We start from the raw sequence: 23380 nt of genomic DNA on the forward strand, positions 1-23380 counted from the left end.
TTCTAAAAAGAAAAAGGAAAGCAGCAAGTGCTCCTAGTGCTCTCATTTGGCAAGTCAGAGCACTTGAATCTTCATATTCCCTCTGCCGTTAGACATAGGTTTTCATGGAATGCGCTGTAATAAATGCAATGAATTAAAGCATTGCTTGTTCACAGATTGCATAACAGAAATCACAGGCCCGGAGGCCAGGCTCTTAGAGGCCAGGCGCAGAGGACTGAAAGTCGCAGAAGTGATTAAATTTTGTTTAATCAAAACAGCATTACAATAACCAGCAAAGCTGCCAGACAGACGTTCCTACGTCTTTATAACTCCCCGAAGATGTGCAAAAGGGGCCGGAGATAAAAGCTGACTCGCTGGCGCCCCCTGGTGTTCTAAACTGGCTCATCTCTCGGCGCTCGACTCCCAACTGCAGAACTCTGGCTGCGTGTGGCTCTTTATTTGTTTGCAACAACAACAAAAGAAAGTCTGGAGGAATTTGCGGTTGGTGCTAATTGGCTCCCTGGTAAACCCCCTCAGCGGAGAGGCCGGCGACCCAGCAGGCATTGTGATTACGTGTTATAGACTCGGCAGAAAGCGCCTCTGCTCCAAAAGGCCAGGTTGGGATGGCCACGTGGCCTGGCCTCAGAAGAGACTCATTTGGGGAGCTGACGACAATGGAGCCTTGACTCGTTATTCCCCTCGGGTGAAATTCAAGCCTGTGCAGAGAAACGGCAGACAGGCTAGGCACCAGGTCAGCCCCGGTTCCGGGCGAGGCTGGAGGTCTGGGGGGCCAGTGGCGAGGGGGGCTCAGTGCGGGCTCAGGAGATCAGTGTTGGATGCCCTGTTTTGCGGCTCCCAATGAATTGGAACGAGAGGGAATCCATTCCCTATCCTCTCCATCAGCGACTGGAGAGTCCTGAGCAATGGATCACACGGCCAGAATGGAGACCTTTGAACTCTTGCAAAACAACAGATCTAGTGGATTCCATTTCATAATATATCTTCACTGAAAGTCTAAGCTCAGAATACTCCCCCCCCCCACATTGTTACATAGAAATGAGTGCACTGGTTCAAGAACGACTTCCCCTGGAGTTTGAAGGCTCCTGCCTCGTTTTATACTCGTTCGCATCTGACTCGGCCAGACATTAATGTGATACACTGGATCTGGGGCCTCCTTGTGCTGAGTGCAGTACAGAGCAAGAGGTCGCCCTGCAGCACAATGGGGGCCCCAAGGCCCAGCGGGCGCCTTTTGGGCACTGCCATTATAGCAAAGACAGACAAAGAGCAGGAGGGGAAACTGAGGCACAGAGCGGTGGAGGAACTTGCCTACGGTCACACAGCAGGTCATTGGCTGCCAGGAGTAGAACCCAAGCCTCCAGAGTCCCAGTCCAGGGCTTTAACCACTAGACCCTGCTGCCCCAAGCCTTGCCCCTAATTAGACCGGGCTGCCCACCTGAGCCCCGGCCAAAGAGTTACACAACCTGGTGCTTTTGTACCATGTTACTCCTCCATAAATAGCGCAGGAAGTGCTGTGAAAATACAGCAGTTAGCGGATGAAGAGACACAAACAAGCCAACTGCCCCGGATTTTGGCGTCTCGAGCGGGTAAAGCAGACTGCGGTAGCTATGCACTCATGTCAAGCTGATTTCCCAGGCCCAGACTCACTAGCTCAGTTCCCTGCCTTATCTCCTCCTGCTCGGAAGGGACGAGACCTTCAGTTTATGGCCACTGAGTGAAGGGGGGGAGGGGGAGTAGACCTCAGATCTCCTGGCTCCCAGCCCAACGCCCTAGCTATGCAATCGAGCCTCTTACCTACTGGAGTCACCTGCTTCCTTCAGCACGTGGAGCGCTCCAGAAGGAAGCACCGCCAATGGATCTGGCCCAGTCTCCTCCAAAAAGCCGATACATTTACTGTCATGAAAACGTCAGTGTTTATTTCTCCGCTCGTCATGATCTGGATATTTCGAGCTAGGCTAATCCAGCAAAAATGGCACAAAAATTTACCAGCCCAGGCCAAAAAAAAATCTGCTTTGCCCAACATTTCAGACACAAACATGTAGGGAGCCAAGTTTTTTCAGAAGCAGCTTGTGATCATAGGTGCCTTGATTTGCAGAATCAACCTGGAGGCTACTGCGAAGGGCCTATCGGTCTACGGAAGGTCCTCGCCTGGCCCCTGGTACCATTGTAGCAGGGCACCATTTATCCTCACAAGACATCTGTGAGGTCGGGCGGTGCTAACCCGGACTTTTGGAGGGTGGGAGCTCAGACCCCTTTAAGGGTCTCAAATTGGGCACCCCGAAATCAAGGCATCACTATCAAAAATCTTGGCCCCAATATTTTCCCTGCCTGATAAAGGACAAAATGACTCACCCCTGATGAGTGAGCAAATAATTTTGCAAGGCAAATCCAGCCCCTCACACACTCATCCACCATCTGACCCGCCGTGGCTTCCTGCAGGCTGCGATATATACATGCAAGGCATTCGGCATTTCCATGTGATTCCTCATCAGAGGTCTTGAATGGGATCTGATCCCATCAGCGCCTCCCAGGACTGAGCAGGGAGTGTAAAACCTTCCTCTGAAACTCCGGACATCAAAGTACGTAACAAAAGTTATAAATAGGAGCAGTTGCCAAAATGCAACAAGGTAGCAACAGAACGGTAGGAAGCGGCATCCAGGTACTGGCAGCAACGGCGTCTCCGCAGGTCTGCATCAGCTACTGCTCTGGGAGGAGTTTGCTGAGAAAGTCAATGACAAGAGAAGCCGGCTGCACAGTGTCGTACTCGGCAAAGAGATGACAGAGATTCTCGGCATCCATTTGGCTTTTGGCTACAAAGCCAAAGATCCTTTGGAAACGAGAGAGACCAAAAATAAAAAGGCCTAGTTAGTCTGCGTTCAGAAATGGAAGAGAACAAGCTGAAACTAGCCGCAGAGCAAACTAGCAATCCCACCTGGCCCGTTCCCGAGGAAAAGCCATACTGTGGTAGTGCTTCTCGCCGTCACCTTCCTGACTATGGAACATTCCTGGGACACAAAGTAGAGTCATGGGGAACTCACTTCCTGAGTACTGAGAACACTTGGGGGGAGGATTTGCTGACAGATTTGCTGAGCTCTTTCCACTTAGGGTGAAATTCACCCCCAGGAGAGGGACAGCTGTAGCTACTGCCGAGATCTTACAAAGCTTGGCTCTCTATGGGTAGCACTTGTATCCCCCTTCCATTCCGGAAAGGTTTTGTTACAGAGCACTGGTGAATTCTCCTAAATCTGTAAATTTCATTTCTCCTCTGATCACTGGGCTTTTAATTTTTAAGTTTAAGCTGCTGTTTGAAATGTGTCTGTTTAAATACCCAGAACCCTGTAACTAAAGCCACTTTCCTCCTGCGTTTTCGGGATGTTTCTTTGGACGAGGCTTACCTTGAAGACTTGCAGTACTTTTGCCACCTGAAAGAAAAGAGATGAAGAAACTCTCAAGAGAAATCCAGATATTGAATGTTATTAGCTGCGTATAATTACTGTGTAACTAGAAAACGGTTACTTTTACTGGGGAAAAAACCTTAGTCTTTTCTGAAAATCTGGAATTTTGATCAGTTCTTTCAATTCTGATATTCTACTCAGGGCCAGTCCTTGGTCCCATCCTGCGCCCACATGGCATGACCATCGAGGGTCAAATGACCACTACAGCACCCAGCCTGCTCCCTGAATAACTTCACTGCCCCGACTTGCAGAGCAGTTTGTTGCAACTTACTTTCTGTTCTCAGGGTCCATGCTACAGAAGCTGAGGGCAGCGAGGGGATAGTGCCGTCGGAAAAACACCCTGCAGAGGGGAAGAAGAAGAAGAGAAGGCTTTAAAAGCGCCGGTGCCTGGATAGTTCAAGGGGGGGAAATACACTTCTGCAAAATCAAACCCCTCTTGATGAGCTGACAAACCCTTCAGTGCCCAAGGCTGGGTTCTGATCGATCTCGGCTGACCAGTGACGTGAATTTAGTGCCCGATTCTAGCTCCCCACTGGCACTACAGTGGCTGTGCTCATAGTGGAATCATGTCCTATACTATTCAATGTAATGGGTCAAAGGCAGCCTGGGGGTTACGCCTCCAATGACAGAAGGGATTAATGTGTAATTTACACGGGGCTTGCAACATTGTAACTGGGAAGAGACTTTGGTCCCATTTAGGAGAGATAATTCAGGATTAAGATAATGAGGTTTTATGGAGCCCTGTCCCCATTCGCGCCGGAATCTAGTCACTCTGCCAGCCCTGACCAATCCGCAGCAGCGCGGTCATAAGGAAATCTAACGCCAACATCTCAGCAGGCCCGTCCCAAAGGAGCATCCTTACTTTCTCTGGACGTCGGTCAGGGTTATTCCTTGCTTGGTCACTTTGAAGTGAACGATGGTGGGCGTGGGCGGCGTCTCCAGTTCGAAGGTGGAGGAGACGGCTTTCTGAACCGCCGAGGCGCCGGTCAGCGTCTCCACGCTCACCGAGTTGAGGTACAAGACGTTGCAGGCTGCGAGGGAACCGCACAAAACCAAGGTCAGCGCCACGCTGGGTCTGCGGCCCCCTCCCGCCGGCTTTGAAGAGCGATCAGGGCGCTGTAGGGGACCAGCGCTTTGTTCTGTGTTTGTACAGCTCCTAGCACACTGGGGCCCCTGCCCATGGCACTACAGTCAGACCAATAGTTATACTACATTTCTCTCCCCGATCCTGTGCTTTCCCCCGCAGTGCACCCATTACTGACTGCACACTCAGGCCTTTATATCCTGCTAGCCTTGTCTACTCTGCGGCTCGAAGCAGCCACAGTGACACTACCCCAGAACCGCCAAATCCCAGGTGTTCAGAAATCATTAGTCGGGCCATGAAAATCAGGAGATTGGCTTAAAAAAATCAGGAGATTTTATAACGCAACAACTGTCGGGTTCTTTTCCTTCGCCTTGGGAGGTTTGAGCGGTTGGGAGTCACATTTTCAAACATTTCTCAGTCATGAGCGCTAGCTACTGCCTTTTGTTTTAATGCAAGCCGAGTCACCCGACTCCTGGAATTAGGGCTACGAGAAAAACACCAGGTACCACACGACTTGTGATAAAATTGTGCGAACTGGCAACACCGCTCCCCTCCCACTCCCCCAAGCTACGGGTCCTGGTCATGTCAGCTGCTCCTCGGCTGCTTCCGTGACTTGTGTCACAATTTATCACAAGTGTGAAAAAAATATCTCAGTGTCGGGTGTGTTAAAAGCAGGGCCGGCTCCAGGGTTTTGGCCGCCCCAAGCAGCCAAAAAAAAAAAAAGAAGAAGCCGCAATCGCGATCTGCGGCGGCAATTCGACGGGAGGTCCTTCGCTCCGAGCGGGAGTGAGGGACCGTCCGCCGAATTGCCGCCGAATAGCTGGACCTGCCGCCCCTCTCCGGAGTGGCCGCCCCAAGCACCTGCTTGCCAAGCTGGTGCCTGGAGCTGGCCCTGGTTAAAAGTGAAATCACTCCGCGCGGGGTGAAGTCCAAAGCCCTGGAGGATGGCGACAGGTTGTCCCTCCAGCAAATAAAGCCCAGGAGAAACCTGGTTTCTTTCCTTTGCTCACCAGCAGTTTTCTTCATTGCAGAAATTGCAGATTCCAGGGGGGTCTCAGAGCTATTTTCTCCACCAGCAAAATCTGTGCAAGCAACAAACAGAACCGTGAGGCGTGGGGAGAGCAAGCAGCTCTGAAATCAACGCTTGGCCAGGGGTGAAACTCACCTCTGTTCAGGGGACCCAGGGCCCAGGAACCAGTTAAGTCTTAGGGTCTCTGCACACGGGTGAATTTCACCCGCTGTGAATAGGCCACTTCTATTCAGGGATCCAGGGACATCGCCCACCATCTCCCTCCTCCTCTTCCAAGGCCTTCGTGTCTGTGTCCCCCGTCCACCTCTATGATCTGACCCCTCCTCGTTCGTCCTCTCTGCTCTGCCTTTCCGGCCAGCTCTCTGGAGCCCTCTGCCCAGCCCACGGGTCTCTCCACAGGCTCATGTGAACCCCAACCCCTTGGACCGCTTGCACCTCTCTCTCACTCTGGGATTAGCAACTGCAGCCAGCGTGCTGGTATCGCTGCACAGGATTCAGAAACCGTGTCCACAGGGCAAAACGTACGTCGTCTGCTCTGCCCACAACCGGGGAGGTATTGGCCAGTTTTTCTCCTCACCCCTCACCACAGCGGCACTTACAGCTGCCAACCATTCATGCCTCTCCCTGACTCCCGTCCCCACCTACCAGTGCTGTCCCCTGTTCCCGCTGATGCATCCCCCATGCCCTACATGTGCCCGTGAGCAGGCCCCCTTCCAAACTCCGGATTTGCTGGAACGGGGATGTAGCTGTGAAGTCCAGACGTGTCCGCAATGTCCACCTAGCTGCTTCCCACCCCCCTCGCTAACTCCCAGCATTTCTTCCTGCTGGTCTCCTCCAAGTCGGACCCGTACCTCGTGTGGGGATGGCCAGCTTGCAGGGCAAGGCTAGTGCTGTCATGGCGTGCTGGTAGACGAAGGCAGACAGGCTCCCTGCAACAGAGACAGCGAGAGGGCTTACAGGACGGCAGGGACAAGAGACCCCACCAACCACCACCCTCCCCCTCATCTCAGCTGGCTTGAGTGAAGACGGTGACCTTGGTCTAATGTTTTTTACCCGTTGTATTTACAGCTCTGACTGGTCATGCGACACACGCTGGGAAGTGTCTGCGACAGGCATTTAAACTGCTTCTTGCTGCTTACTTGTACAGCACCAGGCACAAATGTGATCAGGGGCCCGGTGCTACCGTAATACACGTAATACTCCTCCTGTAACTTCTGCTCCAGGACAGTAATAGCCTTACCAAAGTAGGGCTCCTCGCTGGCCCCTTTAAGGTGCACTCCTTTGGCAGATGACTCAATGAGGAAGTGTCGGACCTGGTCGCTGCTGTCATCACCTTCAAGCAAAATGCAAGAGAGGCTCTACCACAATCTCCAGTGTTATTGCCCACCATGTTTTTGACCCTCCACTTTCCCTGCATGCCTCTGGGCTGGGCTGTAACTGCATGACACCCTTTAGTTCAGCTCTATCTGCAGGGTGGGATTTTCAAAATGCCGTTTCCATTGTGCTTTTACACCACCCCAAGGCAATTAGGCACTGACCCTTACGTCCCCCTGCAGCCTTACTTTGAGGTTTCAAGTGATGTGTGGCCCTTGTGCTGACCCATCGGGGTGAATTTTACACAAAGATCCAAACTCGGGAGTCCTTAATCAAGCAAAACTCTCACTGCTTATTGGCTCCGTTACAAACTGCTGAGCCTGGCGTAGACAATTCTCCTGGGGAGTTTAGCTCTATGTTCTTAAGAGGCCTCTCTGTACCTGTCTTGCAGCCGGATGGTGAGCTGAGAACCTTCATCGCCAGCCCAAACGACCCGCGGTACGACGTGCTGTCCCGCATGAGGAAAGCGCCCGGTTCCGCCTCCTTCAGAAGTTGGATTGCTGAAGGCACACGGGAGAGGGTTACCCATGCAACGCAGGCGGCATTTCGGCATTTCTGAACTCAGCATTCCCTCTGTCTAGCGCTGTAACCATCCCCGGGGGACAGTGACATGCAGCGGGGTGGGCTTCAGGGTGCATACGAATATTTCCTTCATGCATCTGCAACCCGTGCTAAAAGTATGGTGCTTTGTCTCCCTGTAGTGGCTAGACCACATATACCCATTTAATGAGTCTGCTAATGTTAGGTCCTCCGAACTAATGGACTTCCTTCTTTAGCAGTAGAGCCTCATTGAGCTTTTAAATTCAGAGGTCCAGGCTCTGTCCTTGCAGAAGACCTGACCAGAATGGTGTCACTGCACAGGGGTGATTCAAGAAGCATTCGACTTCAGCCAGGATCCTTATCCTGGGAATTGAAAAATACAGTTGGCCCTTTCCAAAACCAAGTTGACTCAGCTGATCATTAGAGAGGGGAGCGTATTCTCCTCAACTCGGACAGCACAGACAGAGGGAAGACCTGATGTTTCCTGAGCATCATCTCTAGACTGACGAGTGCCTCTTCCACTTCTGTAAAAAGCAACAGAGAGTCCTGTGGCACCTTTAAGACTAACAGATGTATCAGAGCGTGAGCTTTTGTGGGTGAATGCCCACTTTGTCACCCACGAAAGCTTACGCTCCAATACATCTGCTAGTCTTAAAGGTGCCACAGGACTCTCTGTTGCTTTTTACAGATCCAGACTAACACGGCTCCCCCTCTGATACTCTTCCACTTCTGTAACACCAGCTTTTATTGGGTTAGGATGCAATTAGGAAATAAGTCACTGTGGGACCTAAGTGATGCATAGAGCTTCTGCTGGTCCTCTGCCACCCTATCAGATGAGCAGCTCTCCAAGAGCGACGCAGAAGGGTAGATTTGGGAATGGGATAGGCCTAGCAACGTCTCCTCTCCTTTTACCTTGGTCCCTTGTAATGCTTGGCTTGAACCAGTATTTTGACGTGTCCATCACAAACTTCATGGTTGGCTCACCATCTTTGGAGGGACCTGCAAGAGACAATGGCATTCCCTCATGCATGGCACATGACACGAACCTCTTTCTTTGCAGAGAGGCACAGGCATGTGTTACAGGTATTTAGATCCCAGCGATTCTCTTGCCTGGCATCTTTAAGGGGAGAGGAACCCGAACAAAGACTGTTTCTCTTTTAACTGAGCTTGGGTTTAAATGTTTGCTCAAGTCTTTCAATTAGAACTTCCTCTCCGGTTCCCAGCATAATTCACTCTCCACTTCATTATCTTCTTGGCAAACCACAGTCAAGATCAGAAAGATAATAGGCTTGCTCCTCAGCTGGTGTGTATCATCCCAGCTTCACTGAAGTCAAGAGCGCTATGTTGAAAGACATCCCTCTTTTCTTTCCCATGAGAACCCAGATGAAAAGTCTCTGTCAGGAGCTGCCCCCGTAAACTATTCCAGAAAACAATGGCCCAGTTGTTTACTCTTGAACTAGGAACCTTGTGTTTCCCAAACTTTTGATATCTTTAGATGACCTCCAAAAACAAGTGGGGGCAAAAAAGTCCTAGCACTGAAATAAGGATGAAATTAAAACATTATGGGTCACATTCTCAACCAGTGTAACTACCCTGGTCACACGAGCGGAGGATGGGACCCTATAATTTTATGGAACCTCATCGTTACCAGATGTTTTTAACACCCTGATCCTTTTTTAATGAAAAAAGAAGAACAGGAGTACTTGTGGCACCTTAGAGACTAACAAATTTATTAGAGCATAAGCTTTCATGGACTACAGCCCACTTCTTCGGAGGCATATAGCATTTAATGAATAATTCCTGGACATTTCTGCACACAATTTTCTGCTGGAGAGAGTCTTCATTTATATGCCATCTTGGTCACACTTTATAGTGGGGTTTCTATTTATGAAGGGTTAAAAATGATGACTAGATGTTTCAATAAATGATTAATCAATCATTCTAGATCTTTAGAGAGTCCAACAGGTTCTTACAACCATGACTTATAACCATCTCTAACACCTCTGATGACTGGGTTATCGCCCTCAAGGACACAACTTATCATATCTATAAGTGTCCTATTAACCATTTATAAATGAAAGCTTGATTGGAAGTGGAAACACAATCTCCAGTTTCATCCTGTCTTTCCACCTCGGTAACCTAGTGGGATTCTCTGTGTTGGATAACTTCGCTCTGAAACAGAGAGTGGTTCCAACTCAAAACAGGCACAACTTACCGGCCGAGCAGAAGGAGAGAGATGTTTCAGAAGAGGTCTTATTCAAGCTGTTTATCCCTGAGGAGGAGCTGGAATTGGGTGGAATTGTCTGCTTGACGGAACGCTGGAAGTCTTTGCCCATCCTGGGAGACGTCTCGCCATGTTCCAGACATCCGTTGACCAGCAGTATGGGGATATCAGCCATGGAGTTAACGATGGATGGGGGACAGCTGCTGGCATGTCCCTTCTGGAGTGGCGGGGAGGAAGAGTTGTTCACTTTGTTGGAATTGGAACCCGGGCTAAAGGCATCTCCAAAACGATCGACTTGAATGCCGGGGGAGGCGAGACAAGGGCTGCCGAAGGAGCTGACGGATAAGGGGCTTTCCGCTGATCTGTGGGCAGGTTGGTAAGAGTCGGAGTCATCGTTGGGAAGCGATTGAGTACTGCTGCAGAAGAAAAGCAGAAGGTACAGGGAAATCGGAGGGCTTGTTCTCCAGCTGACGCACTGTGCAGCAAGCCAGATAGAGGTTGCCTGGGGGTGGGGGTGGGGGTAACCTTGCCTGGCTCCTGTGACATCAAATCACAGCATGAAAGCTCAGTTCCACCCCAGGGGGAAATAAAGCCAGCTCCCTCTTCTGTCCTTTCCTCTGCTCCCACTCTCCAGTCTTCTCCCGCGAAGGGCCGGATGGGGGCACTGGTGAGCATTAGGGCATCTGCTGTTGCCCAGGAGAATGCAGCACTCCTCTTTGGTGGCATAGTCAGCTCTGAATCCCCCAAGAGCTTACTGCCCATCCCCACCCGCCTGGCTTCTGAACGGGGCCAGCTCCATAAAGGTGGAGAAACTCTCTGCCATGGCTCGTTCTCTGCAGAAATACACCCAAGCCCTGAATGCCCAGAGATCACAAAGGCAGATTTACCTTCCAAGCATGTAGCTGGTGTCTGATCCCGGGCTCGTGGAGAGCACGGAGACCCTGCTGGTTCTCTGCGGAGCCCGCCCAATGTACAAAGCCTTCCGCAAACTCTCCAGGCCGGGAGAGGTGGCCAGGAGAGTATTTGGCCCGTAGGAGATGCAATCCTTCTGACCACGCTGTGGGATGGACACACATTCAGACACTCTGTAGCAGGTCTGGGGGGAGCTCCCAGTGGGTGGCTGATTTTGAGAAGCTGCCCGGTTGCTGTCAGGCCCGGAGGGGCTCGAGAAGACAAGACTGCCGTTCGGGGTGCAGTTGTCCCGGGCTAGCAGGAAGCAGCTGCCTTGGGGTGACATGGAGAGCGGAGTGACGCAAGGACTGGCCGAGCCCTGCATGGATTCGTGGCTCTTGGCTCGGGCAGGGGTCATTTCGATGTACTTGATCTCTGGAAACAAAACGGGAGGAGTTAACAATAAGGTATTTGGGCAGGTTCATCAGCCAAACCTAGGAGGAGAATTATTATGGATTTAGGCTGCAGTTTCCAAATCACCTAGGGGGTTTTGATGCACAGTTCCCATTTACTGGGCCCCCAAATCCCTTAGGTAGCTTTTGGAACCTTCGCCTCATAGTGACCGCACCTCGCGGAGTCAATCTGGATCAGGCCCTGCATTCACACCGAAGGTGACACGGTCCCTGGCCGTGAGCGCAACCGACAATTGCAAGTGCAAAGATGTGTTTGATGGGAATGTCAAACAACCCCTCGTGCCCCACGCAAGCCCCACAACGGTGCTCTCCAGTGCTAGTGTTTAGATGCAACCTCCACGCTTCATTAGACCTGGGCTGTGATTAATTCCCTTCTTTATAGACCCCCTGGGGCTGCAGGTGTTGTGTGGCCATTAGCCAAGGAACAGGGAACGTTACAGAGCCGCTTCCTGCCAAGGTTTTGAGGAGCCCCTTTCTCCCACGTCACAAGGCCAGGCCTTGCCTGGCAACTCCCAGAAGCAGGTTCCTAGCTCCCCTCTCTGAAATGGTGACACTTTGCTTCTAACTCCAGCCGGAGTGCCCCGCCCCCAGCTAACGAGAGCAGCCCCCAGGGAGGCAGGGTTATGCACGGTCATCTCGGAGAGCGCAGAGCCCCTTGTGATGATTACATGTTGATGCCTGTAGCAAAGGGCGGATGCTTCTATTTGTCTTCTTAAGCAGCCGTTCTGTTTGTACCTGACTAAAGAAAAAAACGTCTGGCTACTCCCAAGTGAGTGATCACATCAGACTCATGGACAAAGGGCGTGAGAGGCGGGATGGGCTTTCTGGCTCCTGCATACCACTTACAGCTCACCTGGTGCACAGGCCCCGTGCTCGGCCGTGTACTTCTCAGGCGTGGCTGGATGCTTGGAGGATTGGTAACCATGCACAGAACCGGCGTGGTGCCAGTGGGGTGCAGAGCGAAGCTGCTTGTCAAAGGCACCTGCACATTTCTAGCGGATCAGCTCATGGGCTGAGAGCCCGGGGCTCGGGAGCCGCTCGGTCGATTCCGTTGTCCCAGTTGGGCAGGAGTCCTTTGGTTCCCAAAGCAGCTCTTAAGGCGATTCAGAATCTCTCAAGTATGTGCCCCCCAGGGTCCCTCCCAGAACAGCTCTCCCTCTCTTTCAGGGCTCATGGGACACCCCAAAGGGAACACGTACGGATTAGTATATTGCTGCGTCTGGCCACACACTTGTGAAGGGGAAAGGTTTGTTTCTAAGCAGATCTAAGAAAGCCTAACAATAAAAAATAGATTTCTCCACTCACACTAACCGGCTTTCTTGCTCTGGGAGTTAAGAGTGGAATCCCGGGTTCTATTGCTGGCTCTGGGAGGGGAGCAGAGGGTCTAGTGGTTAGAGCAGGGGGGGACTAGGAGATGGGGTTCCTGGGTTCCATGCCCAGCTCTGCCACTGCCTCGTCTGACTTTTAGCACATCATCATTTAACCGCTCGGTCCCTTCGTTACCCATCGTAACCCAGGGATCAAAAGAGCTCACAGGCAGGAGGGATCGTGACACTCAATTAGTCAATGTCTGTAACTTGCTTTGAGATCCTCACTGAGACATGCCAGAGAAATGCCACAAACTAGGGCCCAGTGCACGGTCATTGGGTGCTGAGTTACAATGGTGTGATCTCTGCCGGAGTCCCTTGTTCATGAACGAGGGCTGCTTTCATTTCCCCAGCCCATCCTGGTTTAGTTTTAAATGGGAGATAGCCCAGGCCGCGCTGTCTGCTCCGCAAAGATGGGGCTGGGACTGGTTGCTCCCTCAGGTCTCTGGGCTCTTTCCTGCTTTTGGAAGGCAGATACCACAGCAGAGACCTGGCTACTCTCGTCGCCCCTGGATGTATAAGAACTGTATAATGCAGTGGAGTCAGAGCCAGTGGGTGAACCTCCACTCCACGTAGTCCTAGATTTCTAGACTCTAAGGCCGGAGGGACTGTTACGATCTAGCCTGAGTGTGTCTAGCTTCCGCTCCCAGCCGCTGGCTCTTGTCATGCCTTTGAAGCCGGGAGGGTTCCTTGCGCTACTTTTAAAGGCATCAAGAGGATGGAATATTTTTTTTGCTTCTGTAATAAAAAAAATGCTCTTAAAAGTTTTGAGTTTCCTTGTCATTCCTTTGACAGGCCTGGTTGCTGCCTTATATCGTGTGGTTAGTGAGTAGCTGACGCCGGGAGGACGGCAAATTGCCAAAAACTGCAGTCACTGCTTCTTGTAAGAAACAACAGTGCCTCGAAGGCATCAGGTTCTAGGACAAGTCCGCACAAAAGGTTCTCTTTGGTTGCCTTCTGCGTGCCAGGCCCCTAGGCAAAGCACAGGCAGACGTTCAGTTTAATTGGGCTGGTGAATCTGTCTACAGTTGAGAAACCAATTTTAAAATAAAACAGGCCGTGCTTAGATACACACGCAAAAAGGAGCTGGTTCAACAGCCCCATACAGCACATCAGAGCCCACAAGGTTTTCACCTGGACGCAGCTTCGCCAGGCCTGCTGCAGCGGAGAACAGCAGCCCTGGGGCCCACGTGCCAGAACCAGGCTGGGCTGATCTGACGCTGCCATTGCAACTCGGATGTAACCGAGAACGCTGCCTCGTGGGCGAGGAACTTCAGCCGGGGAACAGGAAAGGTGCTGCAGCCCGCCAGAGCGACAGGGCAAGGGGGATCTGCTGGAAGCTTGTCAAATCCTTTAGAGAAACCCCGACTAAAAATAAAACCACAGCAGTTCTCTCTCACGCCTCAACCTTTCCCCCGACGCTCCCCTCCTTGCTATTACTAAAAAGCGGCAATCACCCTATCAAAGACAGTCCTGGCCAGGGCTCTGTCACCAGTTTGTCCCAGTGCCGGCTCATTAGCGTTCAGAGCCCTTGCGACCAGCTCCTGGCTGGAGATGCTGTGTTCGGGAGGTCTCCCTCCAAAGGACAAAGAAAGGAGAGATTGTAACTCAGAATGGCCCTGTTAGGAGAAATAATTGGCTGTTTCCGGGTCATCACTTTAACCCAGCTGTTTGCCTGCTACCTTGAAGCTCTTGCCTATCCGACGGGTTTAATATTAGCTCATGTTCCTGGCTAATTTTTTGGCGCCAAGAAGCAGCAGGTGTGACTTCAAAACAACAGCCTGACTGACCAATGCCACATGCTAGGCGGGGCCGAGAGGGCCAGTCTAACATTCTCAACCACTGCGTACGAGAGAGAATTCGTGTCAGCCACGAATCTCTCCCATGAACACAGGGTGGATTATGCAAACTCTCCCTGAGTGGAAGGTTCAAACGCGCACACCGTGATTTCCATTCGACAACGGAAAACCCGCAGGCCTATCCAGGGCCTTTACAGAAATGATTTCTCAGGGACCACTGCATCCCTAAAAGTCTTCACTCAACATCGCTACTTTGTGCAAGCCACTCTCCGCCATCAGTCCCCCCTCGACTCTCTTCCTTGCAAAGGAATTCGCAGCAAGAACCCAGGGGAACGTGTTGCAAAGGAACGCCATTCACAGCCGCTCCCCGTCGTTCCTTGTCGATATGCCCCTGCTCCAACTCATTCACCTGCCCCTTTATGGCATTGCGAGCCCGGCGCTATCTGAGTGCCTCCCAAGCAGTGAAGGGGTTAGCCTCACCACACCCCGGCAAGGCAAAGCAGTGTGGTTAGCTGCATTTTACAGATGGGGAAACTGAGGCACAGAAGACGCACACACACTAGAGTTTTTTAGGAACAATCCCACGGCTGTAGAGAGAGGCCGCCGTGGTGGTGACGGTGGGTTCACCAGCGTGTCAGTGAACCTGGCTCGGCGCAGGGCCCAGTGGCTAAGCCTTGGGTGGGATTCGCTCTCACAGCTGGGGACAGACTTTCGAAGGCGCTCACTTTGCGCCTGGCACATGGGGCTCTGCTGAAAGTCCAGCCACTCCTTTGGGGGCCTAAATGAGAGCGGAGCTCCACTGAAAACTCGGGCCTAGGAGACTGGCTCAGGGTCACAGCAGGATTCTGTGGCAAGGCTGTGAACTCAACCCAGAGCCCCGGGGTCATCTCAGCACCTTAACTAGCCTCCCTCCGAGGGCGGTTACCCCCGAGAGAAACTGCCGGACAAACAAACCTCACACACGCTCTCCTGAGGCCGCGGGCTGCAGGCTCGGGGTGCTCTGACCTCTCTGCTAATTCACTCACACCCTGCACTTTACTTCTGAGTGCCTGCCTTCCCCGTTAATCCCTCATTAAGCCACACACCTCCCTGGCTTTAACTCCGGCCAGGTGACCATAAGCCATTAGCTCCCCCACTAACTCCCGTAAGTCACCGAGCCTATCTGTGCCTCAGTTTCCCAGCTGTGAAATGGGGAGAACAGCTCTGCCCTGCAGCACAGAGGGTCTATGAGGTTAAATACATTACAGATTGAAAGTGGCCTCGGACACTATGGTGATGGGGGGCCACAGACATCAGAGAGAAAACTTGCCAGCCCAGCCACAAAATCAACTTGCCTGCCCCTGATGTGATAGGCAAGAAAAATCACATCCAAACCCTGGCTGTACTATGGGTAAAATTACGTTTCACCAGTGCCCTTTTTGAGGACTTGTGCCTACCCGCTGCACGGGGTGAATTCTCGGGGATTGCACGTGGCATGTGCAATGCACGGAAACGCTCTGGGACTTTCATGGTACTTTGCTAGGACTGAGCGCGCTGCACATTGACGACCTTTACCTCACCTAACGAATCGGGGTCTGGTTTCTCGGTCACAGCCGCGTTGCCAGGAGACGTGGGTTGGGCCGTGTACTTCTTGCTGCTGTCTGGTTTGAGCAGGAGGGGCTGAAAGGTCGGGTCGATTTCTAGGATCAGTTGGTTCAGGTTTTCTATCGACACGTCCAGGGTCGGAGACACTGGACTAGCCTCGGGAGTCCCCTCGATCTCCTCTTCGCCCTCTGGCTGATGTGTGGGACTGGCTCTTTCCAAAGAGGCAACCTGATGCTCTTTCCCGGGGGTGGGAGAGGCCACACGCGTGAACACGGCATTCGAGTTAGGTCCATGCAGATGGGCTTTGGTTTGTGCCATTATAGGCTGGCTGAGCCAACCCTCGGCTGAATAGTAAGAACATGTTGTAGTCAAGCTGGAGCAGCAGGGGCTCCCGGCTGGATGTAAGCTTCTGCTTTCTTCCTGGGATGCAACACGTATTGTCTGGCCAACCCGTAGCACGTGGCTGGGTATGACCTGAGACATTGCTTTGGCTTCCTGCCTTAATATTCAGTCTGGGAGCGTTGTCTCCTCCTTGCCTTCGAGGTGACTTCTCCACGTGCCTTTATCCACCAAGGGCCACGACAAACCTTTTCTTTAATCGGCCGTCTCAAGCGGAAGGCACCCGACGGGAATCTAAAGAATGCAAAGAACGAGCAGTTAGACACTAGGACGTCTGCAGAGTAATATCTAAAGTAGGAAAGCAGGGGTCACACTTGGAATTCAATTTGGAAAAAAAAAAAAAAAAAAAGCCACTCTGCAAATTTTCCTTTGCGCTTGATTCCACCAATATGTAACCCGAGTCCTACGGTGCATTCGGGCAAGCTGCAAATTCATCCTCATTGCAACAGCTTTTCTGTGGCTAACGACCCCCTCCCCAGCCCCTCCAGAGAGCTGAATTCTCTCCGCTCCATTTGCACCGTGCCTTTTCCTTGGCTGAGAATTACACAGCCTATCATTGCCTCAATCTTGCACTTTGGACGGCTTCCGAGGAAGCTGGGGCCCTCTCAAAGGTGACCGTGATAGACAGCTAACCCTAAGCAACACAGTGAGCTCTTGCGATGGTCCGATTGCCAGTTCGGATCTGTGCATGGGGATGAACGTGCGTCGTCCCATTGTTTTGTTGATAAAGTGTGACCAAGGTGCTGGCTGTACAGTGGTTAGTCTGCAAAGATCCATCCTAGACCAAAGTAGCATGAGTTGTGCCTCGCTGCCTTAGGGAGAAGCCTGTTTTCTCTCACTCTGTTTTGTGTGTTTGTGGGTTGGTTAACCCTAACCAGGATGTGTTACATTGCCACTTTCCAGCAAGAGTATTTTACGTTTTTATCTAATTTCTCTGTCTGTATGTCCTGAACATCACACAATCAAACCTGGGCCCTCTGCGTCTACAACCACAAGCCTCTCCTGCCTGACCGGAGACCCAGCTCTGACACTTCTGAAATGTGAGCCCTGGAGCACCTTCTGACATCAGCGAGAGGAAGGAGACACAGGCATTTAGGGCTAGAGAGCAAACTACGCCCTCCTTAGTCATCGGAGGCCTGTTCTTGGGACTTGCCCGGATTAACAGGGCGCGTCAGTAAAGTCGAGGAAAACAGTTGCCATGGTGATGCCGGCTGTGTTTTGATTGCTGAACAAGCAGCTGTATCATATAGCAAATATGAATATGCCCGTGGCTAGCAGGGAATTAGCACGCCAGAGCATGGGGCAGCCTGTGCTGGCGGAGGAGCCGGAAGCTGAGTCTGACTGTTGTGTGCGGAGCGGGAGGTTGAGTTTTCAGATGACAGAGACGCTTCTGAAAACAGGGACAACTCTAAATAGTCAGCAGCACCAAGAAGCCTCTTAGAAACTCGACGCCGTGTTGCCAACCTTCACATTTGGATCAGGAGTCTTATGCTCTCTGGTCTTTTTCTTAAAGCCCCAGCTCCTGGAATCATGGGATTACAGCAGAATCCCAGCTTTCATTTGGAAAAGGTTTTTAGCCCTCCTGGTTGCAGAGAAAAGCTTGTAAACATGACCCCTAAATTTAAAAAAACAACTCCCCCTCCCCCCCCAGAGACAACAAAAAACCCAACCCCCAAGTTTATGTTTCGTTTGGTAAAATGTCATAACTTCACGAACCAGATGGAACCTCAGCACAGCTGCACTGGTCAGACTTGGCTGCCTCCATGCTCCTAGGACAAGCCTGGCGGTGGGGGGGCGGGGGGAGTTTGCAGGCGCTTTGCTACTTTGACAACTTGGGAGAACAACAGCTGAAAACTCAGGAAAGTAAAAAAAATCTGACTCCTATGAAGGGGATCTCAGTCCAAATAAAATGAAATGAATTCATCTACCAAGTATTAGTTAATCAGGGAACATCTGAGACAAGATACCTAGCTGGAGGCTTTTCCTCTCCAGAGGTAACAGCTATGGCATGGATTTCCTATCTCTGCCACTGATCCACAGGGTGACTGTGGACAAGTCATGTCCCCTGTCTGTGCCTCAGTTTCACCCCCCCCCTGTAAAATGGGGGTAATTGTACTGGCCTTCCTTGGTAAAGCGCCCCAGGTGAAAAGTATCTTAACTGAGTGTTGTCTCCGTGAGCGTGTTGCTGTTTTAGATGGTGCCCACGCCAAAGGAGCGGCAGCCCAGAGAAGCTTTTTTTGCAGGGAGGGAAGGGCGAGGACACGGGCGTAGGGGCAGAAAGAGGGCTGTCTGACCTCTGAAAAAGCTGGGGCAGGATCCCCCCCTGAAGTCACTGAGACGAGGAGGTTCAGCCCTTCCTTGGACTGGCCCTCCCATCCTTCTGCCTTGGGGGATTCGAAGTGCTGGTTTTTCTTTGGATTCGTATCCTAGGCAATCCCTCGCCTGGAAACTGTAATCCTGCACAAAGCGCCCCGCGAACTGCCAGGCGCTCTTCCCTCCGCCTCTCATGCGCCGGCCACGGCCCTTTCGAGAGAGCACCACTCTAGGGCCCATTTCTAAGCAAGGGCAGCATCCATAGTGGTTAGCGCACTGGGCTGAGGCTCCGTCCCCTTCCCCTCTCTCTGTGCCTTGTTCCCCGTCCATCCCTTTGTCCTGTGCAGACTGTAAACAGCCTGCCTGTGCCTGGACAGTGCTTGGCCCAGTGATCTCAGATGCCTCTAGTCGCTACCCTACAATAATCAAACCTACCGCCCCGTTATTAAGAAAATAGGACGAGGGGCCGGAGCTTCTTTCCACAGCTTATCTCCAGACTGGCCGGCCACGCTGAACCCCTCCCGGCCCTGCTGAATGCGTCTTACCTGCGCTTGGCTAATGGACCTCCTGACCCCCCCAGACTGCAGCACCTCCCGCCAGGCAGACTCTCGCTGCAGGGGGATATTGCTAGTGGCTCAACTCTCAATGCTTTGTCACGGTAGGAGGCTGCAGCGGGTCGTGCTCCGTTTCTGTAGGCTAAGCAGGTGTCAGTGGGCCCGGGGGTTCTCCATCCCTTGGCACTGGTGCATGCATCATGCAACGGTTAAATATACTCAAACCCCAACGTGGGAAGGAAAATCATAGGTGAGAATATAATCAAACAACCAGAGCAAATACAATCGGTGCCTTTGCCAGTCTGCTGCATTGTTCAGACAAGAACCGCCACTCTACTGGATATTTGCTCTCAGGGGGAAAAAAAGGCAGGAAATAAATCACCAGCTAAACACAAAGCAGCAGATGAAGGAGAACAATAGAAAAGCGCAAGATGAACCGATGCCATTTGAAACAAAATGACTGGGACGATTAATTAGGAAAGACACTTTAAAAATAAGGAGCATGCCAGGATTGCACTCGAAACGGCTTTGTGCATAACTAAAGCAGGTACCTGAGTGCAGTTCCTTGCGCCTTCCCTGGTCCCGGCTCCGGCTGTGACAGACACCTCCTTTGGGAGCTCTGCTCCTTATGAATCAGGGCAAGAGGGAGTGTGTAAGGTCTCAAGCCCTGCTGGTGCCTGCATTATAACATCCCGCCCACGAGCCGGCCACGCCTGCCCTCCCCCATTCCCCACACTGCAAGGCATGTTCTAGGCCAAGCCCAGGTGTGCTGTAAGAGGGATGGTCCAGATGCCATAGTCCAAGGGAGGCATAGTCCAGGCTTCCCCCAAAACAGCCGGTAGGTAGCTGCAGAGGACGTGCTGGAGGACTGAACACCCAGAGCTGTGTGTGCACAGTGCAAGCTCCTCTGAGCTGCAAAGGATAGTGCCAGGGAGATGGCAGCAGGCTCACCACCCACCCGACCCATGGACATAGGTGTCACCAATACTAGCCACTCATAATCATAATTAATAATACGCCTTCTCTGGGGGGTGCTAGCGCACTTTGAGATTCTCAGAAGGAAAAATCTAGAGATGGGCAAACTATTAATGACTCTTCATTATTATAATCAAGCGTAAGAGGTCAGTGATGCAAACCCCGGGGAATAATATTGCAATCAAGCCAGCAACCACTACTCCTGGGGGAATTCTGCACCAAAACATTAAAAATTCTGCACCAAAACATTAAAAATTCTGTGTACAATATTTTAAAATTCTGCAAAATTCTGCATATTTTTGGTCAAAATAATGCAATCTAATCCAGCTAGTTTCAATTATTTTGGTGATTGATTTAAACTACAATACAATGGATAGAGAATGGGAGTGGGGAGCATTGGAGGAAATCCCCAACCCCCCTCTGTCTAATAGCAGTGTAACTCGTATTGACCCTTTACTTCTAAGTATTAGTCAACAAATATATGCAGCCATACGCTCAGTGTTACATCATAGGAAACTGGAGAGCAAGTGAGGGCTGGGGACTCCAACCACAATTTATATTGGCTACCGAACATCTGCAGAAAGGTCAGTAGCAAACAGTTCATGGAGCACATTTTGATAGGAAATTTTTTCAGTCCAAAAATTTAGACCAGTTCTAATCACCAAAGCACCATAAGCATTTCTAGGGCCATACTGTCCTTTACAAGAAGGCTCCTTTCCACCACTCTGGCAATGTAAAGGAGTAAACCACCTGGGACGTTACAGCTCTTTCTACGTTACACCCCAAGGAGACTGAGAACTTCATGGTGACAGTGGGGATAGAACTCACCCTCCGCACGCACCGCGGCCGGGAGCACCGGGAGATGGCGGGACAGAGAATGGACGTGGAGCGTAACTCCGACTCGCTCTTGAAACGTAGGCTTTAAGTAGAGATTGGAAAAGAAAGTCAGGAAAGGGACACCCCTGTCCCTGCTCCCTAGCATGAACCTCTTAATTCCTTTCTCCCTCTGGTGCTACATACCGGTCTAGGACTATTAGACAATTACACAGCTTGTACTTCATGGGGGAGACGTGCAAGGGACAGCCGGGCACCTGCCAACTCCCTTTCGGACAGTGCCTCACACAATGGGGCCCAGTCTGGGCTGGATAGTCAGGCACCACCACAGTTTAAATGGGTAATAATAATTGGTGCCTTTGAAAACTCGCTGTATAAGCAAGTAAGTGAACCATCACTCTGCTGTAGAATGTAACGACTTACGGTGGGGACTTCAGTAAGCCATTTGTGATGCGTGTCGGAATGAGGAGATATCGAGTTTATTACAATTACTGTGTTAGTGTTTAGCACCCTATCCATCCATCCTCTTATAGTGGCACATATCCCCATATCATCTGTGTGCTTCCCACATGACGTAACGTCAAAGACCTCCTGCCTGCGTCCCTTGGGTGACTCTACCCAGAGTAATCTTTATAAGACAGATTTTACCAGAGAGATTTACAGATTGAACCTTCATATTTTTCACAGATGCACCATAAATCATTGCCCTTCTGACGTTCTCTTAAAAGCGCTAAGTCAGATTCTGCAGTCCTTATTCCTGCAAAACTCTCTCAAAGTGTACCACCATGGCTGGGTATTATGCAGTGAAACGGATGAGAGATGTAGTATCTATGCATCCTACCAGGGTTGTGAGTTCAATCCTTGAGGGGGCCATTTAGGGAACTAGGGTAAAAATCTGTCTGGGGATTGGTCCTGCTTTGAGCAGGGGGTTGGACTAGATGATCTCCTGAGGTCCCTTCCAACCCTGATATTCTATGAATCTACCTTAAATATTTTTTAGATAGTTATAGATTTGGGGCCATTGAAACCAATGGAGTTTTGCCCCCAGTTTCAGTGGGAGCAAGGACTGCTCTTTAAAAGAATAAATCCATTCAGGAAGAGATACCACTCTGAATACCGCTACATGCTTTGATTTACCTGACACCTGGCATTGTTAGCTAACTCTTTGAAATCTCCGACTACCAGAAAATCCATTTGACCACAATATAAACTTCCTTCCTTATAGCTCCTTGATCTCTTTTAACAATCTACCTAGTGTTAAGTTTACCACCCCTTGTCGTTTTTTCCTCTCAACATTCCTGGGTAATCAGTATTTTCTCGGAATTTTCTCTGGGTTGTAACCTTCTGCACAGACATTTTCCCCAGAAAAACTGTGAGATTGTATTAAAAAGTAATCGCTGGCCAAATTTTATTTTCCTTTAATGACAAAATCCACTGAAATCATTGTTGTGGTGCTCAAAAGCCAGGATTTATAACCAGAACGGAGATATTTATTATTGCTCTTAATACATCTTTACGGTAGTGTCATGGGGTTCTGACCGAGATTAGGGCCCCATTGTTCTGAGTGCTGAATGTTCACAAAGTGAGAGATGCTCCCTGGCCATCGGCTGGGTCCCCACGTCCTCTCTCCGGTCCTCTGCAAAACACACTCCCTCTCCCCTCACCTCGTTAAACCAGTAACACCCAGGGAAACTGAGTCCCACCCCCTCTGCATGCAAACCATTGAAACGCCACAGAAAACAAGAAAACCCCCCACTTCGTCACACCAATGTCTAAATGGAACCTGAACTCGCCTCTTGCCACTAACAGGCGTCCTTCCAGCCAGGTGCAGCAGAGGGCAATGGGGCTTCCTTGGCACTCCCCCATGGCTGTACCTGCTCCGGGCAGAGGAGAACTGCAGCTTCTCTCACCTCAGGCCCCTTTGCCAACAGTAAACTCACTTGACAAACAAAAAGCAAAACACGACTCACAAAAAACTGGGAAGACTTTTGCTGTGTCTTTAACATTGGACTCGAACGGCCTTAGAAGGGTTCTGTGTCTGAGAGGGAGGCGCGTCTTTGTCAGCGGGTCCCGGATTGCTACTGCTCTTGGCACTTTTAAGGCCAAACTGAAATCCTGTGTTGCTTTTTTTTAATGTTGCTCTGCTGCAGACCAGACATTCCTGACTCAGGGCTTTCCCAGTCCCATCCTGTACGGCATTCGGAGATGCCCCGAGGGCCCAGCTGCCATAGAAAGACGGTTGTTTGTTGCAGTCCTTTTAAACTCCCCCGTGGATTCTGACCTGAGCAAAAAGAGAGCTATTAGAACATCCCGCTGAAAAACATTTTCAAGCCCAGGAAAGGCAGATGCCCCCCGGAACCCACCGTGGTTCTATTAGGTTACAAGCCCAGTCAGTGAAGGAGCCGAAGTGCAGTCGCTTGGGTTTTGGAAAAGGGCAGATCCCCCCAGTATTCGTGGCCAGAGGAATAAAGTATGGGAAATTCTACC

At 51.1% G+C, this 23380-nt stretch overlaps 1 protein-coding gene across 2 annotated transcripts; it reads right to left on the minus strand.

Annotated features, from left to right (window-relative positions):
- Positions 1–228: 228 nt before the first annotated feature.
- Positions 229–19721, minus strand: TNS4 (tensin 4). Of its 2 annotated transcripts, XM_054014342.1 has the most exons (13): positions 19636–19721; positions 15794–16451; positions 10592–11030; positions 9696–10120; positions 8393–8479; positions 7321–7440; positions 6807–6899; positions 6418–6495; positions 5547–5618; positions 4315–4483; positions 3724–3792; positions 3393–3419; positions 229–2824 (listed from the first exon to the last, which is right to left on the minus strand). In XM_054014342.1, exons 2-13 carry the CDS (start codon positions 16299–16301, stop codon positions 2695–2697), a joined length of 2217 nt encoding a protein of 738 aa, XP_053870317.1. In that variant the 5' UTR covers positions 16302–16451; positions 19636–19721; the 3' UTR covers positions 229–2694. The 2 variants fall into 2 exon arrangements, with proteins under 2 accessions (XP_053870317.1, XP_053870318.1); XM_054014343.1 differs by lacking the exon at positions 15794–16451 and having other exon boundaries at positions 19636–19693.
- Between the last annotated feature and the right edge of the window lie 3659 nt (positions 19722–23380).

Source organism: Malaclemys terrapin, chromosome 25 (genome assembly GCF_027887155.1).
Source record: "Malaclemys terrapin pileata isolate rMalTer1 chromosome 25, rMalTer1.hap1, whole genome shotgun sequence".
In the NCBI taxonomy this organism is placed as follows: Eukaryota; Metazoa; Chordata; order Testudines; family Emydidae; genus Malaclemys; species Malaclemys terrapin.

Bases quoted from the DNA above. Each gene is read 5' to 3' on its own strand.
- TNS4 (XM_054014342.1), bottom strand. From the start codon at position 16,301: ATGTCTCAGGTCATACCCAGCCACGTGCTACGGGTTGGCCAGACAATA. The intron at 3,793-4,314 runs GTAAGGATGCTC...TCCCCTCTGCAG, and splicing joins CTGACCGACGTCCAGAGAAA to GGTGTTTTTCCGACGGCACT. The intron at 2,825-3,392 runs GTAAGCCTCGTC...TCGTTTCCAAAG, and splicing joins AAGTACTGCAAGTCTTCAAG to GATCTTTGGCTTTGTAGCCA.